The sequence below is a fragment of the Cotesia typhae genome, unplaced genomic scaffold (genome assembly GCF_013202065.1).
Source record: "Cotesia typhae breed Kobodo isofemale line unplaced genomic scaffold, CoteBio_Ctyphae contig_48, whole genome shotgun sequence".
Classification (NCBI taxonomy): Eukaryota; Metazoa; Arthropoda; class Insecta; order Hymenoptera; family Braconidae; genus Cotesia; species Cotesia typhae.
The window spans coordinates 6,877,937-6,897,872 of NW_027423756.1; the positions used below are offsets into that span (position 1 = coordinate 6,877,937).

General features: G+C 28.4%; 1 protein-coding gene across 14 annotated transcripts in view; it reads left to right on the forward strand.

Annotated features, from left to right (window-relative positions):
* The first annotated feature begins 247 nt into the window (after positions 1-247).
* Positions 248-19,936, forward strand: part of Shot (dystonin-like protein short stop) — a 103,063-nt gene continuing 83,374 nt past the window's right edge. For 9 of the 14 annotated variants that reach the window (XM_074246689.1, XM_074246679.1, XM_074246685.1 and 6 more), the window contains exon 1: positions 13,548-14,351. In XM_074246689.1, the coding sequence (XP_074102790.1) occupies positions 14,231-14,351 (121 nt within the window). In that variant the 5' untranslated portion in view covers positions 13,548-14,230. Of the gene's footprint in view, positions 357-13,547; positions 14,352-19,936 lie in introns of those variants that run through there. The other 5 variants (XM_074246693.1, XM_074246683.1, XM_074246684.1 and 2 more) reach the window with 5 other exon arrangements.

Here is a 19,936-nt window from a genome sequence, read left to right on the forward strand (position 1 = left end):
CCGACTCTGAAAGAGTTAAAGATTTAACATTATTCAAAATTTCACTTTTATTTTATACCTGATACCTGACCGATCTACCAGATCACTGGTGCAGCACGCAGAGTCCAAAGACTCTACTCACATTTTTAGTCATTAAAATTAACATTTATCATGTCATATCATATTATCATATTATATTATATATTTTTAAACATAATAATACACACAAAGTATGCATAAATTATTACATACATTTTCTCGGTTGTAGACGAATAATTGTCGGCTCGTTATATATTTTAACGTGTACTTTATACACCTGCGTGTCACCTGGAGACTCGCGGATTATTTACCAGCAGGTATCTTGGAAATATGCATTGGTTAGTTTCTTTTTTTTAAATATAGTATTATTATTTATATTTTTGCCAAAAGTATTAACAAAATTAATTTCGTTACAATAAAATTAAATTTTTAGTTTAATTAAATAGAAAAATTTTAATGGTTAGATAATTTGTGTTGAGAAAAATTTTAATTGGACCAAATCAATAAAACATTAATATTTTAACCAATAAAGTTTTGTATGATAAGAAAATATTTTTTTATGTTTGACAAAAAAATAATTTTAAAAGAGTTTATTTAAGAAATTTTAAAATTTATTAGAGTAATTGTTAATGGTTGTATTTTTATATATTTTTCTAATACCGAAAAAAATATTGACGTTGGACGAATTTGATCCAGGAACCTCGCGCGTACTTGTCGTATTTTTGGCAGCGAATTGTTTCAAATTTATATTATTAAAAATTTTAATAATTTCCGTTCTCAAATTAAAAGAATGAAAAATAATGTTTTTGTCTCAAATTAGAGAGTCATAACTAGTAACTGTCAATTTTACATATGTTAGTATTTAATAATTGACACAAAAAATTAATCATTGAATTTTTCTATTCGCAAACATAAAATTTTGAATTGTACATAAATGAACGCTCAGTGAGTTGATTAATCACCAGCAAGTGTTGTGGTTTTTTATAATTGTATTTCTATGGCGAGCACATGTTTTTCAGGGATCATTTTTATTTTTGATCCTCGGTCTTCCTCTTGCGCTTGTGTATTCAAAGTTCCCTGAAACAAGAAGGTCATCAGCTTGGAGACAAGCTAAGAGATGGAATAAGTCTGGGTCATTAAGCTCCGTTGCTTTCTCTTTTACTTTTAAATAAAATCTTATCTTTTATTTTATTTTAGTTCTTCTTACGCTCCAATTAGGACCGAATGCTGACGTTTAGTTTCGAGCTTTGTCTCTAATACTTAATTTGTTAAAAAAGTTTAGCCTCGATATTATATCAGTGTGGGTGTAAATTTAAAGCTAAAAGAAATAGGATCCAACCGCGTCCTTGACACGAGGAATTCATTATCGCAATGATTGCCTTGAAACACTTTGACTTAGTAATCAGTTCTTTCGCTAGAAAATATTTTTAAAATATTTTTCTTCCTCATTTTTCTATAGTATTTGCTCTCAGGGACTCATTATAATTTACAAAGATAAATTCCCTCAATGCATCCTTGTTATTAAATATTATATTGTTATTGAAACGTCTAATGACAAGATTAAATTTTTTTTAGGAATAAATACGCGGAATTTTTAGTTCGCTTAATTAAATTTATTTACTTTATCTCGGGATTTCTAATTAAATGCCTGTTATTCACACTCTATATATATACTTGATCATAGATAATCTAATTAAATTCTCGTTATTATTTACTTTTATTCAATGTTAATTAGTCAATTAATTATTATTTTTATCTTAAACATTTTCATTATTTAAATGATGTAGAGTTGCATTCAAATAATTCAATTTCAAACAGAAAATTTCAGTTAAGTGAAAATAGAAAAAAATCCATATGCATAGAAAATTTTATCTCTTCCCATCTTTGAACTTTGACATTTACTCATTAATTTTGTAATTTAGTAATGAAAAAAAAAGCAATAATTAATAGCATATAATTTTAATTTTGAACTAAAAGGAAAAATAATTAATTATATTCACTTAAAAATTTTCTTTAAATTAATTATTTCAAAATAATTGAATAAAAAATTAAATTTCAATTTTGTTTAATCAGAATTAAAATATACAACCTGGCCATTTCTTCATAAATAATAAATGGGCTTTAAGTTGTAGTTTATAGCACATTAATTAATATTAAGATGTAATTGAAAGTGTAGAAGTTGAGAAATAGTAAAATATAAATAAGAAGGTTATTTTCATATATATATATTTATACTATTTTTTCCAATTTTTTGGGGTAAGTCGAGTCTGGATCATGAGGAGTGATAAATTGTTTGAAGATTATAAATAGAGCTTTCGGTGAATTTCCCGGTTAAGTGCGTCGTCGCTGTAAATTTAATAACCCTGTAAATGTATGTTCATATATGTAATAGGCTTTAGAATTAGACAAGACAGTTAAGATACTTTCTTTATTATCCTAGAGCAGACTTGACTAAGCGGCTTATTATTATTGTTATTATTATTATTTATTTTTTTATTTTTATGTAATTATTATTATTATTATTCGTCATTACATTAACTTTTTGTTGATTGATTTGATTGTACGGTAAGCTGCGGGTTAAAGTTGCTAGTAACAGTTATAGGACAATTGATACGTCAATGAAAACGGTAAATGTCCTCGCCGATTCGTATCCACCGATACTGAGCCGTCGTTGATGAATGACTCTCTTTCATACTTGTATTTAATACCATTCCTTTTTATTTTACTCAGAGGTATCATATATTTTATATTTCATACATATCTATTGCTTTTAAATTCTTGTGTCGATCCGTCGAAGACAAGCTATAATTCGTTTTTTTACCTGAAAAAAATAAATTTCTGCGTAGGATTTAACTTTCAATTTTTTGGAACTCTCAATATTTTTTCCACATAATAGTTTCTGTAAAATGAAAAGTACCCGATAAAATAACTAAAACTTCATAAATAATTCATAAATAAATTATCATCAAACTTGGCTTTCACATTAATTAAATAATTATAGCTGGAAGCGACTAGAGTATTAGACGTTTATATATTTAACATTCTATACCTGACTGATCTAATTAGCTTCTTACATTTTTAATCTCTATCTTCAAAAGTATCAATGACAACTCAACTGTGGTTTTTATCTTTTTAAACATACTAGATTATCGATAATGACTTGTTTATATTTTTTTTGTAGTATAGCCTACTTGAGATAAACATTTCTTTAACTACTACTCTATTTAGGTTAGCAAATAAAAATAAACACCAATCATTATTCGAAAAATATTTTTGTTTAAAATTTCTTTGCTACAAAAAACTTTTCTACTACTATCAATTGAAAAAATGATCGGTCAAGAATCTAACGCTAAAACAAAATGGCTATTTTTCCACAATTTTAATAGTAACAACAAATATCAAACCCAAATGGTGCATCGGCTAGTCCCGGGCGTAATTTAAAATCTAACAGTCAGTATTACTTAATAATATCAGTAATAACTAAATTTCAACGATGAAACTTTCTAAATAAACTTTTTAAATGAGCATTAGTCGGAGTTTTTAAATGATTCAGTTCTTCCAGCTCATCTATTGTTTCACATTGTTCCATTGAATGCGGGCATGAACTACTGCCTTAAATCAATGAATCATCAAAATTGAAATTAAAAAGAAAATATGTAAATTAATAATCGGTAATGGTTTATTAGTTACTGGTATAGCTGCCGGTTTACCGAAAAAATCCGTGCGCCCGGGGGCGGCGAAAAGAAAGCCTCAACATCCACATAAAATATATAATATATAATGTATATATAAGAATTGCGTAAATGAAAAAAGACCAACCGGTTGTCTTTAGATAGCGTTTCTTAATTTGGTACGATCGGCGTATATACTCTTTGGCCCGATTTTAGTTTAGTAATCTGACGTGGTAATGCGACGTACTTAATTCCTCGGTACACATCACACCGATTTATATATAAAATAAAATAAAGTACATGTGTGAAGAAAACATGTGACGCCGTACCTGGCGTTATTGGACAGACTAGATCTCCCTTAGTATAGTTTAGTGAATAAAAAATTTTTCTGCCATGTAGGTAGCTCGAGAACAGGTATTTATGATTTCCGAGAACCAGTGTCGTATCTTGGGTATTTATTTACTCTTAATTTTTTACAATACTCTCGCTGTCTGTCTATACTACATAATATATAATGTAACATATATTTCAGTATATATTACGCCCACGCGACTCTACACTACTTATTCTCTCATCGTAATCGTATCAGTCGATTCCTCGATCACGTTTTCTCAAATTTCCTGGCGTGGGGGTAGTCCTAGTCAAGCCTGATACTTTTATACATAAATATACTTTTATTATACGAGTCTCGTATTGCACGCCTCATAGCGCGAAGCGCGTGAGGTTGTGCTTTACACTCGACTCATCAATGTCAAGCAATTTTGCGATCTTTAAATGCCTCTATCTCAACCATATTACACTTATACAATAATTTAAGTAGATGTACACCGAGAAAACACTTAAGTTAAGCCATCTTTTACTTTCTAAAATCATTTCTTGTTGTTATTTTGAAAAAAAAAACGTTTCAAAAAAAATTTTACGTGGACGTCCGGATGTCACCCCATTTAGGATGTACCAACGATTACTCCCGAACGAATTGATATTTCGAGACCAGGTTTTTTTTATTAGTTCAAGATTGCGATGAACTAGGTCCGTATTTCATTTCAGTACTCTAGCTCACGTATTTTTTCTTTAAATTGACTTTTTAAAAAATTCACTATCACATACACGTACAGAAAACGAACTTTTTTTTCTTTTCTTTTTCTTTTTTTTATTTTCCTCACGTGAAAACGATGGCGCCACTTAATCCAGTTAAAATGAAATAAAGCAGTTCATTTTTTTTTTTGGTACTTCTGTGTATAACGAGTATATACGAAATTTAATAATAATAATAAAATATAAAAAAATAAAAAAAAAAAATAAAAAATGTTTTTTTTTTGCTAACTGTGACATACCAGACTTCCATGCTTTTTTGTATTTACAGAAACATATAGAATTCAGGAACTAAATAACGAAAAATAAATACTTATTGTTTATTTTTTTATTATTGTTGAATTATATACAGACGCTAAGCAGTACTGGCTAAACATTTAAAATACCTAGATACCGATTAGTTATAACCTGCAACATCACTAGATTTTTTTTTCTCTCTAGATGGAGCCACAAGAGGAATAAGTGTCTTTATATTTAAAAAAAATAATATTTTTTTTAAACTGCACACGCAAATGGCGTGAAGAATTCGCGCTATTGATTAAAATTAAGAAAATTATTATTGCATTAAAAAATATTGCATTATTAAGAAAATTATTATTGCATTAAAAAAAAAAAAATATTCCGTCAATATTTTTATTTTTCGAATTTTTTTATTTATTAATTTTTTTTTTTTTGTTTTGTTTGTTTTTATTATCATTATTATTATTATTTATTACCAATTTTTTTTCCTTTTTTTTTTATATTCCAAATCAATCATACGATTTATTATTTTATTCAAATAATAAATGAGCGTTATGAGGCGTGCACTTTTGGATTTTCCAAACTTTCTTGATTCATGCAATCAGCGCCATACGTGACATTTATAATTTTTGATCATACTTTTATCGCGAGCAATTATTGGGCATTAGCTACGATGTTGGTTACGGAGAGCGGAGCAATTTCGCTACTTTAGGTGGTCGTTGAAAGAGTTGTTTGCTGCAGTTCTGTTTTTGATAACGATAATTGCCGGTTTACTGTAAATATTAATTACTTTCCGTGTGGTCTGGATAAATATTTTCCGAGGGAATTTCGTAAATAAATTTATTTAATTACAAAAGTTTTACAATATTGCCGCATTTGTTTTTAGAAATTGTATTTAAAAGTTTAGAATCAAATGGTGGATTAAATATTGAAAATACGAAAAAATAATAAGAGAGCTTTTTTGCAGGAAATTCAATTTTTTACACAAAAATTTCTTACCAATTTTATTGTATCTTTCATTTTTAAGACGGAATTTTAATTTAAAAATTTCGAAGAAAATTTTTTTGGAGTAATTAAAGAAAAAAGTACCATTTAATTTGAAATTTTAGGGTCAAAAAAATTTTTTTAGTGTCTGATTACTCATCAATTTTGCTAAACAAAGCTGCCATAAATTTTTCACAACCAAGGAATTATTCAAAGCTGGTTACTCGGTCAATCGATAAAATTATATAACCTGACCCAGTCCATAAACTTAGAGCAGTAACAAAATAAAATTAATTTCAGCGCGTTTAATGCTTATATTTCATTCATAAATTATAGGCCATTGAGATTTAAGTATTTCAAGATCATGAGCATCAGTTTCTTCACTCCAAGTTGTTTAAATAATAAAACATTTAAATATAATCCTCAATCCCACTGTACACAAGTCCGCGTTGAGTTGAGTTACTTGACTTGAATAATAATTTCTTTTTAGCTTGATTTAACATTGCAAAACGTTATTTTCAAGTCCAGGGTCAGTTTGTTGGCGTACGTGACGAAATCGGGAGGCAGTAAACCCATCAGAAGTCAGTTATTAATTTTTTTTGGACACTAATACAAAAGTTAATCGATAATGTAACAAAGTTGACGTAGGTATTTCATGGCTGTATATAATAACTTCCTGAGCACGGTACATTGAGTCCGCGAACGCGAAGACTACCAACATAAACACTATCGTCTCTTTACTTTTATTTATTATTATTATTATTATTATTGTTCTCAGTGTATAGCTCAGTGCAGCTCACAGCACTTGTAAACTCAATTTATCGCCGGTAGGATCCTCTGCTCGTCATTTCAAGTAACGTGTAGGTGAACCAGTCTGGGCAAGGCGAAAAATAAAATAAAAGTATACAAGAAATGTATTGTATCACCACCGAGGAGTTTAAGTTTCATTTTTTATTATCATTTTTTTCATCACTTATATTCCATTCATCTCGATCTTTATTTGACGTTATTAAATCTATAATAATATTTTTTTATCCCCATGTGCTCAATCATCTTGATACTTAGCTGTGTTTTAAGTACTTTTAAATTATTCTCGCGATAAAATATCCGATTGTGTGCTTCATCCACGATACGAGTGGATGTAAATGCCTGGATTTTATTTATTTTTATATTGCACGTCTCAGAGAGCTGAGTGAAAAACATGGGCAAAGATCATCTTAAATCATTTCTATTATTGTCGTAATATATTGAAAGGTTGTAAGAAAAACATTAAGTTATGTAAAAAAATTAAAGATTTTATTCTAACTAAACTATTTAATGTTATTATTTCACTTTTTAATAATTTTTTGGATTTTCGACTAAGGAATCAAGGTCCATTTTTTCGATTAGTATCGAGAATTTCGATACTAAACGAACTTCACTTTAGTCATCAATTTCATCTTGAAGAAAAATCATATTTGTGATAAAATATCAAAACGTGTGCTGTAGCATTACTAATAGAAAATATGATTACTATAGCTGCAAAAGTACCGCGTATTAAATGTATATTTATATGTATGTGCACCTGGAGGGTCGTGGTCATCTCATCGGTTCAAGGACAGTCTCTGAGGCCAAAAATACCAGCACTCATGCATCACCGATGTACGGAACCAATCACGGGATTCGTCGGGCTGCATGCTATTTATTGGTGCTCTAGAGCTCTTTTTGTACATTTCACTCGTACTTACTGCTCTCTCAATTCGCGATGTAATGGTGTTTTTTCACCGAGCAAGAACAAGGGTAAGAGAAGAAATGTTAGGATACATATATTTATGCATGTATCGAGTTGGGCGTGTGTATTTGTATGTATTTGTATAAGTGTAGAGAAGGGGTCGATGAAAATAGCTCAGCGTCTAGGCATGTTGGACATTCCTCTTACGTCCATTCGCCGCGACTTGCTGCAGCAGCCGGTGTTGAGGCAGGTCAGAATTCGATTCAATGACTTCTCAAACATTTATATTCATCGTTTTTATCTTCTGTTATATATTTTGTTTCATCTACTCGAAGTTAAATTTATTTCATTTTGTCCATCGTCTATGAGTTGGTTATAATTTTATTTCAATGTTCAAATTTATTATTTGGGGGAGGAAAGATTGAACGTAACATGACAGAATCGGAATTATTGTGAAATTAAAAAAAATTCTTTTTATAATTCAATTTTATTTTTAAATTTAATAAAATTTGTACAAAAAAAAAAACAAAGTCAGTAATAATACGAATAATAATAACTTTGATTTTAAATGTAAGACGTTACTGCAAAATACTTGGCATTGACTCGTAATTAATACAGACAATAACATTGATTCGCTCAATTCGATAAATAATGCCCATACATCTACCAAGAATATAAATGAAAGGCCTAAACGAACTTCCTGTCGAGATTCGCGTTCTCAGAACTAAATCCATTCCGCGCCTACACGTGTGCTCATGCGATCTACGATGTACACGGAAAAAGACACGGTAGTAAAGTCCGTACAACCAGCAGCAATACGTAATATACATCTATTATCATTACATATAATAGAATCGAAAGAATTCAAACGGAATAACAAAGAGCTGAGGCATTACAACTATCAGTACCTACAAGTTTCCTTTAAATAAGGCAGTGAACACGTGGATTTTGTTATTGTCGAGCCAAACCACCTGGATATTGTCAGCTATCTTGTCTCTAGTCCTCTATTAGACGGGAATACCGGTTGTCTAAGGTTACAAGACTTAAGCTTGTATGCAATTTACAAAGAAACATAAACATCACCAAGTTTGCAATAAGGAATAGAAGAAGTAGAAGATATGTCAGGGCTGCGTCTTTTTAGTTATTTGAAGGTTTTTTTTTCGGTTAAGTAGAAATTTACTAATAGAATTTATTGAAATTTTTAAGTAATTAAAAATCATCTCATGAAAATTATTATTTTAATATTATTTACATTAAAAAAAATTTTTTTAATTAACAAAAAAAACTTATCGTTAAAAAAAATTTTTTAAGCTATCTAAACCTATTTCCTTCTCAATTTAAAAAAAATTCAAGATCATTATTTAAGACTAATAATAACATCAACAATCTAATCTAATCGAATAAAGATATAGTATATTGCAGTAGACAAAAGCAATCATACTTTTATTTTATTGTGCCTTTAACTTTAAATTTCTTTCATGCTCTCCTAAGCGCTTATATTATCTGGTTACTCTGTTCTACTCGTAGATGCTTAGATGTATACACGATATTATATTAATAAAGTCAGTAGACGGAATATAAAATAATATAATAGCCAGTACAGAGAGCAAGAAGTAAAGTGAAGACGCGTGTTCTGCTCGGGAAAAATAAACTTGGACGTTAATTTTTGTTGTTATTCTGGCACGCCTTTGCCGTACAACACATATGTGCCTATGAATATATATATATATATATATATATATATATATATATATATATATATATATATATATATATATATATATATATATATATATATATATATATATATATATATATATATATATATATATATATATATATATATATATATATATAAGTACTAGTGAATCCGAGAGAAGTTTACTGTCCATTACCGAGAGAGGAGTATGGTAATCCAGTTTGTCAGAGGAGAAACCTAACAATCATTCTTACTCCTTAGTAAAGAGTGAGCCTAAGGGCGTAATTGCATTATGCATCGTACGCTATATAATATATAATAGAGTGAACATTTAAACTTTTTATCCCCTGCCCCTGGGTGAATGTAAAAATGTTTACGTCATTTTATAGTGAGATATTTACTTCGGTTTTTGTCTGTCTTCACGTACTGTAGATCTCAATTACTGTTCATGATAATTTAAGGGAGTTCTTGTGAAATTAATTATTAGTGTGATCAAGTGGTTATTAATTTTAATCTCGTACTTGCCAAAGGATTATTGCGGGCTTTTTTTATTTATGGAAAGAGTTTTATTTCCTTTTCTGATGGCAAGTTCAAAGAACGATGAGCTTTACTCACAAGATTATTTTGAGAATTTAAGAGAAAATAATTTATCTTTTTGACGATTAATTACTTGATTATTTTATTGTCAGATTAAGCGTAACGTTGGTTGTGTGTTAATTGCGGTGGTAAAATAATAAATATTTGTTGTTCATTTTTCTTGATGATATTTTATCGCGGACTGTAAAAATTATTCAACATTAAAATTTTAAGCTGAACCAAGAAAATTGATAAGGAAGTTCAAAATAATAACATTTCTCCAAAAATCTTTTATTCTATTATGCTTAATGAATTTTTCTTTAAAAATCATTTTTAAATGTATTTCACATTAAAAAGTCATTATAAACTTTTTAGCATTGACTGCGATTTTTGATTGTAATTTTGGTAGATTAAAATGTTTAAACAAATAGACACTTCATTGAGTCTAATAAATTTTTTTTCTTACCAAAGATTTATTTTTTCTGGGTTGAAAAAAATTTTTTATTTCAATTATAGGTGAAAAAATTTGAGACATTTTTTATAGGAATTTTGACTCTACAAAAATCTTTACAAATATCATTTTCTAGCCGGAATCTCGATTTGAAAATAAAAAGAAAACATTTGGATGAGTGAATAGAAAAATTGTTTCCGAAAGATAAAAATCTTAATTCTAGGTAAAATACTAAAAATACAATAAAAATAGTATAATAGGAATTTAATGCCTTATAAAAAAAGTTTCATCGATTTTATCGTATCTACTATTCTTGTGACACATTTTCAAGTAAAACCAGAAATTCTAAATATTTCTAATTGTTCAGACGCTTATTGTAAATTATCTAAACTTTTCTATACTCTAAAAAAAAAACGCCCTTTAAGTTTAATTATTTATATGACTAACAATACCCGTTATTAATTACCGACGAGGTTTGTACCTGAAAAATGCACTACACAAACCGCTTGATTATGATTTTATTAATCGAGAAGTAATGAGAATTGCTAACGGTCCTCGGCCTTTAAATCCTTTGGGAACTGCGATGCAGGTTATTGTACCGGAGTCCCGGAATCGCCAGTACCTTTGACAAGTACCGTTAGGTACACCTCGTTTCAAATTCCTCTCCGATAATCGTTGGGTACACATACATTGTCCTTACCATGCGATATTAACAAAACGTAAACCGTAACACATAAACTCAAACTTAATCTTGTCCTGAACAAAAATTGCTCAACTACATAATCATTATTCATAGATTGTGTCGTGTCCAAATTACTTGCCAAAAAATTAAAAACTTCATTTATCGTTCCTATACAAGCAAGAAAAGAATACATATCATCATTTACATCAACAAGAGTGAGAGAGAAAAGTATGAATGATTTTTAAAGAAACAAGAAATTCAACCATTCACTAAATTTTGACAAAAAAAAAAAAGATTTGAAATTCAACATTTATTTCAAATTAATAATTTTATTTTTGTTACGTCAAAAATGAGTCCTCTCAATTTTTACATTTCAAGATTTTGTCATTCAGAAACCACGTGGTTGATTATTCAATTAATTAAGTAACATTGATCATTAATAATAAAAATTATATTAATTATTTTATTTTTGATCTTTTGATACTTAATTTGAATATTTTATCTAATTCCATTTTTATAAGAAAAAAATTTCATAATTTATATTTTTTTAATATCCATCCGTTTGAAAATTTAAAGTAATTAATTTTATTTATTTATTTAAAAAAAATTTTTGATTTTATAATTATTCAAAAGCAATTTATTTTTGAGAAGAAAAATATCTCTAAAACCCAAGAACATGTGGTTGAATTTTTTCAATGGATACTCATAATCCATTTTACCTATATCCCCCTACCTGTCTCGTACATAGTCCTTTGCATCCCCTTGAGGCGAATCTGTAAACTAATTCCTTGAATACATATCTAGCCATACCTGTCCGTCAAGACTCACTCACCTTACTTCAGTGCTCAGGATAGTACTCTCTCTTTAGTGTCTAGGTTCATAACCAACATTTAGGTTAACTCCGAAAACTTTCACACAAAAAATAAATACACATTAACAAAAAAAATTTTATTAAGTTTTACGCAACAGTTACATAAATAAATATATTTATTAAATTAAAAAAAAAAAAAAAATTAAAGTGTGAAAATTCAAATGGTTAGTGAAAGTGTGACTAAGAAAAGTGTAGGTGGTATTGATTACGTATTAACTGCGTGGTTGTATTGCCGAATACATATAAGTAGTAATAGTCAGTAGGATACGTACACATCTAATTACCCGACATGTTAGATTGCATGTGCGTGTATTATATCCTATTGACAAAATTAGCAATTTCCGTGCGTGAATTTACCAACACCAATACATAAAATAATAATAAAAATTATCAATAAAATCAACCATCCTAAAGTTGACTCGAACCAAGCAGTTATTAATTTTTAATTATTCTTCATATGTGTACGGATTACACATGTTGTATTATATTACTTTATCATTAAGCCGTGTATATCTATCTCTGCAGAAGAAATGAAACGTGAAGCGATTGGTTGATAGGATAAGTGCGTCAGGTTGGGGATTGGACCGAGTTGAGTTTAAGCGGGCCCAGGGGACTGCACCCACACATACTCCTCGATTACCATATGCGGGGATTCCGATCAAGCGCTTTACTTGTCTTCAAGTCCACTCTTACTCGGGTACTTTAACAAATCAAACAGTCCAACTCAGTCACTCGTGTGTCTAAGTCGTGACTGTAACACGGCCGTTTCTTATTCTTATTCTCATTTTTGTATTTTATATATTTTTTTTTATTAGCTTCCGAGTTTTATAATTAGTGAGTGTTTTGTTGTACTTTTACTGTTGATTCATATCTGATCGGAGTTTTCTGACGCTGGTTGGTGGGAATTTAGGTAGCTGAGTCATTTTTTTGATGAATTTCCTGCTTGAGGTTTTTATTAATTGCTTCTTTGGTTTTATTAATTTTATTAACAAACTCTTGGCAAAAATAGGAAGGGAGTGGTTTGATTTGATTTTGTTATTTTATTTTATACTGTGGATACTTTGGACGGAAAAACAGTTATTAAAGATTTAATTATTTATTTGGATAATCAGAGTTTGAAATATTTGATACAATAAGTTTTTTTTTTTTTTATTATATAGTGATTAAATTAAGAATAAAAGCGTGTGTTGTTTTGTAGAAAATTTTTGATACGAAAATGAGTTTTTCATTTTTAAATACAAATTTTGGATAAACTATTGAAGATAGAAAAAAAGTACAGGGAAACTTTTAGTAGGAAATTTAATGCTCTATAAAAAAGAGCCTTATCAATTTTTGTGTATCTCTCATTGTTTACCAAAAAAATCAATTATAAGTGAAAGACAAAACATTGGCTAAAAATATTTTACAGTTTAAATAAATAATGGAAAAATTGTCATTTGATAATAAAATCTTTTATAAGCTGTTTTTTTGTCCAATAAATGTAAAATTATCAACTCAGCCCCTTTGAAGGGCAATTAATAAACAAAAATTATATATTCTTGTTGAAAAACAGTGCTGGTCACATTGAAGTCGCGGTAAAGCAGTGAAAGGAGAATGCAAACAGTCTCGACGGACTGCAGCAGCATGTGTGTAAAAAGTGAAGAAAAAATAATAATAATACACCCGATTGAATGCATAACGTCATCATCACTAGCCGGGTATTAATGACTGTCATGAAGAGATGAAATCCTTGACGGATAAGAGTTTAATAATAAAATAATAAGATAATAAATAAAAAGTACAGCAAGACCAACTGGGAATAGAATTCAAAGTGCCATAATCACACCGCCGGGGATTTATCGATAACGGTTTTAGTTATTTTTTATTTTTTAACACATAATAATAATAATAATATTATTAAAATTTTAATAACGAGTAAAATAATAATACACCGGATGCAATCCCTGCGTAGCCATATTTCGCTTAATGACTCTACTAACCGCGGATTAAAAATGTATCTTAATAAATTAACCAAAAGACTAATCTGAGCATTTTATTAAAATATAAATACAAATGTTAAACTAACATGTGAATTGCAGATAGATTTTTTATTTGTACAAATAATTTTGACAAAAGTGCGCGAAGAAAAATTTAAAGTGCCACGTGGTTGTTATAATGCAAGAAGAAGAATCATGCGATAATTTTAAAAGCAAGTAAATAGACTCGAGTGTGTTTTGTTGATTTACCGGAGATAAAATGTCGACTCAGGCTTACTACAAGGAGAGGCTGGGGTTCGACCCCGCGGACACCGTGGCAGAGCACCACCGCGAGCAGAAATCTCAGCACGGATACGAGGAATCACTGTCCAAGTTTAAAGGTCAGAATGGTCATACTCTTGAGGAGGTTATTGATGACGATGACTCCAGACCTAGCAGCTCTCTGGCTTACTGGGGCTGCTGGGCCAAGTTCATTGAAGCTCACGGTAGGTATCACATTTGATGCTGGCAGCTCGTTTGGTTTTTATTGACCAATTTTTATTTTCTTATTATTTTTTTATTATTACCAACATACGGTTTGATTTTAATGATTTAAAGGTGAAACAGTTTGCTTAGACTTTTTTTATTTTTTAACCCCCGCATGTCAATGAATTTTCTAACTCGGTTTGTATAGGATGTATGTTAGATCATTTTATAAAAAAATCATCAATTTTTTTTCTTGAAATACATTGAATTATAAATTGTAGATTAGTAAAAATTTATAAATTATAGATTGAATAATTAAATAAATAGAAAGAAAATTTTGATTAAAAAATTATTTTGAAATTTAGAAAAATATATTTTTAGAGCTAAAAATTTTTTTGTTAATTTGATAAAATAACTATTCAAAAGATTTTTTAATGATTTTTAAGAATTTTTTTTACTAAAATGTAAACCATTACAAACATTAATTAATATATACAAATCATTATTAATAAAAAAGCAAGATTTTAATTTATTTCAACCAGAATTGGAAAAATCTTTAACTTGAAAGAAAGTATTTTAATATAAAATTATTAAAAGAAAAATTGGTGATTTAATATTGAATGACCTATGTACAAATATTTACAATTTATAATATTTAAACTCGCGGTGAGAGGAATAATAAGATAATCACTTGTTTGCAAGATGTATGGGTAATTTGGTTGCGTCGCTGCTAATCACTAGTCATGTTAGTGTGTACCTTGAACGTACACTTAAATAATAAGAACCTATATTGGAATAATTATTACATTATTACACAAGTTATAATTTATTTTTACTGCTTGTATAAGACTAATTGATATGATTTAGCGACTAACCATTTGTTTAAAATTTTTATACCCATTCATAAATTTAAATACATAATTATCACTATTACTGCATAGTCTTGAAAATTAAATTATCATTTTAAATAAATGTCTTTGTTAACATGTTCTTGTTTATCCAGAGTACTTACAGTTGTTTTTTTTTTATTTATTTATTTATTTATTTTTTTTTTTTTTTTTAAGTAAAGTTACATTTCATTAACAATTCCTCATTGTTTATTATCATCATGATTGCGACACATAATTATTAAAAAAAAAAAAAAAAGTGTGTGTAATCGTCAAAAAAATAAAGTGAGAGAATTAGAGACAATTGGTGTCGTGAGAAAAATATTAATTACTTTTGGCAGTGACGCAATTGATCCTATAATAATTGAATGAAATAAAATAATTGCAATTGATTAATTGTAACAAGTAGTATCCATCATCATTAGGGTTAATAAAATTACGCCGAGGAATCGATCCCAATAGATTTTTTTTTATTGCTTAAACATTAGTGTTCATTTTTATTATCAGTCGAATAAATTTTCATTTGTACATACATAAAAGTTTTTATTTTCTAATTTACGAGCAACCATGCATGCCATGCATCAGTGTGATACTTAACTGGGCTCTATAGTCCTTGAATTTAATAATAAATAACAATAATAACATAATTATACTCTATTTAGCAATTATATTAATATTAATATAAATATAAGGATATTTACAATTAAATTTGTTAATTATCGCCATAAATTTTCAATTTACAGCCAATTTAATTTTCCTGCTATACGCTTCATCGAAAATCACGGCAGAGTCACGCGTCATCCGCGTTTATATTAAGATTCTGCGCCGAACAATAATTACAATAGTTTATGTTGTAGTTGTCATCATAGTTAATTTGTTATGAATTTAATTATTTCTTGTTGAACAATTTTCTTAAATTATTGTTTGAGTAGATGAGAGGCCAGAAAAAATAATAATATTATGTACCCGGTAAATCGGTATCTAATAGCTAACAAGTTGATAATTTAGCGCGTGCAAATAATTCGCGCGTGACGTTACGTGAACGACATATATATTTGCACTTGCGTGGGTGTTACAGGTGCATGCAGTTAAAAGTTATCTGTATTATTATCCCCATCAGTTGAATCAATGATGCGTTTAAATGCCGCGGTTCAATTTATTTTAATATTAACATTGTCGAGGCTAGTCTACTTTGTCAGATGGGTTGTTAATATAAGTATATGAGTGTTAATATTTATATTTGTATTAATATTAATTTTGATATTTGTTTATCTAAAAATTTATTCTTGAAACTAAAAGCTTCTGAAGACTTTGACTTTTTCGAGCTCAATAGGCAGTAGATACATCACCGCGAATAAATAGTGGACTTTCGCTACCGGGCGAGAAGTGCAAATAGCTAATGATTGTGGTCAGCCAACTAGCGCGACATCCGTTGCATCATTATTGAGCACGGCATTTACGAGGTGTAATGTCAATAGACTGGGGAAAAATATTTTTTTTAAAGAAAATAAATTTGTTTTTACAAATTTAAATATATTTTTACTTCTTGTATTTAAAAAAATTTTAGTTAGAATTTCTTTTATTTTTAAACTTCGTTTTGGAAAAATTTTTTACCAACGTCAAATTTTTTATTAATCGATTTTATACTTAGCATTGACATTAGAATTATTTTTTTAAAAATTTGCAACAAAATTTATTTTTTTTTTTGATAATTTAAACATTAAAAAGAAATTAAATACTAATCAAATTAATTGACGATTATTTTTATTAGAACTCTTATTTTTTGTGCTCATAAGTCTAATTCAAACGTAATTTATTAATAAATGCAAATATGTAAAATTAATAGCCTATAATTTAAAGTTATGAAACCAATAACATACTCAATGAAATTTATTCTTCAATTAAGGTAAATAATTCTCGTATCAAACGATCGTTTTATAGCAAATTAGCAATAAAATTTCTCAACACAACAATGTTGCTTTTGAAAACTATTTTTTCTTTTTAACTTGTAAAAACAGTCACCCATTAAATTTTATTCAAAACCTTTTTGGATCTGTTCTCGAAGATTTCCAACTGCATATTATATCTATGAGAAAAATATCGATTGGACGATTTCATTGTGTCGTTCTATACATTCCTCTGCACTAACAGTCGTGTAATATATGTCCTCAGAATAAATTGATAGATATTTATTTATATATTTAAAAAGTTTTCTCGCTATTTGCAATACATAAATGGCGTGAGAGTTTGTCACTACAGGCAACACCATCATACCATACCATCATACAGGAAACATATTTACGTCACTACACTGTAATATTTTTTATTTTCTTCGTATCGGCATTCTGCGGTTCCATATTTCTTAGAAATCCATTAAACATTAACATTACTAATAGCAATCATTGTAAATATGCCGTTATAAGTTTAAGTGACTATACTTGCCTGTTTTATTAATAGGAATGGAGTATTTATATTATTTTCAATTAAAATTAAAAATCAACTTTTATTTTATATTTTTTTATTTCAATTTTAATAATTTTAATTAATTAAAATTTTGAAACTTACTCTAAAAAAAAAAAAATTGACTTTTTTATAAAAAAATATTTTGAACTGAGAAATTTACTCGTGAATAAAGCTAATTTTTTTTTTCACTATACAATTTGCACTATGTAATAAATGTGAACATATTGATGGAGTCATAAACATAAAAATAGAAATAAACATAAATATTAGTATAAATATAAATGCATCCATGCAACAATCGAGAAGTATATAAGTAAAAAGTAAGAAGTTGACACATTGACAATAGACAATGCCACGGATTAGTTATTCGTGTGGTTACAATAAAACTCAAAGCGTGAATAATATCCTGTACATCCAATAACAATAACTCATATCGTGAAGTTTATATGCCTTCGGTAATATTTATGAATCACTTACACATTTTAATATATACTAACTCGCATTACATAATACATTAAAAGCGATAACGTTGGATCTTATAAATATAATGATTATAATAATATATTAAACAACTCGGTCTAATATATTTAAATATTATCTAAAATCTTAATTTGAAATATATGTTCTTATATCTTAAATCTGCATTATCTCCCGTGTTTGTTTTATCATTTTTTAGTTTTACATTTTTGATTAGATTATTTTTATTATTAAAGTATTCATTTCAATTAAATGATCTCGGATATGCTTGCAAATAACATAGCTGATAGTCCTTTCGTATTTCATTTCTTATCAGTAAATTATTTTTTTTTCTCAATATTCACAACATATTATATGTCGAGAGTATTTTTACTTTCTATAATGAAATTAGTGAAATTCTAACTTATTAAAATAGTTCATTTAGAAACTAAAACAAAATTAGTAGTCTTAAAAGAAATTTACTAAAAATTACAAAATGTGACAACAATTAGTAATTAACCGAAGATCAAATTTATATTATTTCCATGATAATTAGTATAATATTTGTTTAATGAAATACAATTGAGAGAAATTGTTTTTGAAGAACAATTAATTTTTTCTATATCAATTTTTTTATGTCGTCTCAAAATTTGTAATTTTTAAGACACAAGGTTGCATTAGAAGACTTTTGATACATTTAAAAATTGATAATTATTTTTAATTTAGCTATAGATGACTAAACAATAAAGCGAGCAGCAGTCTCGATAATCATCCAATTTAAAGATTGAGTGCCTGAGAATAAATCAGCCTCCGAGTCTCTAATTCTCATTTGGGTTGTATTGGTGTGGATCAAATTGGTCCCGAATATGTACGAACAACGCCCTCATAAAATACAGCATTAAAAATGGCCACTTTATCACTTGTTATTGCTCATTGTTGTTACTTTGAGATAATTCTCAACTCTCTTAAATATAAGACATAATACCACTTTCTTAATCCTCGTGCAATCACGGATAGAAATACATATAGACGAGCGGGTAGGTGAATATGTGAGGTGATATGCGGGTGATCACATCTCAACATCTGCTGTCTGATGGTTACGGTTAGTTTATAGGCCTCAAATAGCGAGCACACCCGCTCTGCCCGTCACTTATATTCACCACGTTAATTTTTATGTTGGTTTTATACTCTCTTGGATGGTATGAGATGGTATCGTGTCCTGTAGTAAAAGCCCACCCCAAGCTATCAAGCCCAGCTCTACATCTGCGAACTCACGTACGGTTACTCTTCATATATCTTACACGACATTTCACGCCCTGATTTGGAGTAATGGACGAGTTTTAATCCCGATATTCTAACCCATTAACGAGAAGATAGCTCTATCATTTTTTTTTCATTTTTTAATTTTTTCACTACACTATCATACTTTGCTAAAGTTTCAAATAAAAGTGTAGAGCAAATACGAGTCCAAATACATTTTAGTTTAATGGACACAAATTTTATGTTGTTGATAATAATCCGATAAAAATTTTTATTTGAATTGATATTTGTGAGTAAAAATTTTGATTGATGAAAAGTTAGAAGTTTTAGTTTAGGAATTTAAAAAAATTATTTGTAAATAAGTTCATTTCGTTAAATTTTTTTTTTCAATTCAAATTTTGATTTTTTTGGACATGGAGAAAATTTTACTAAAG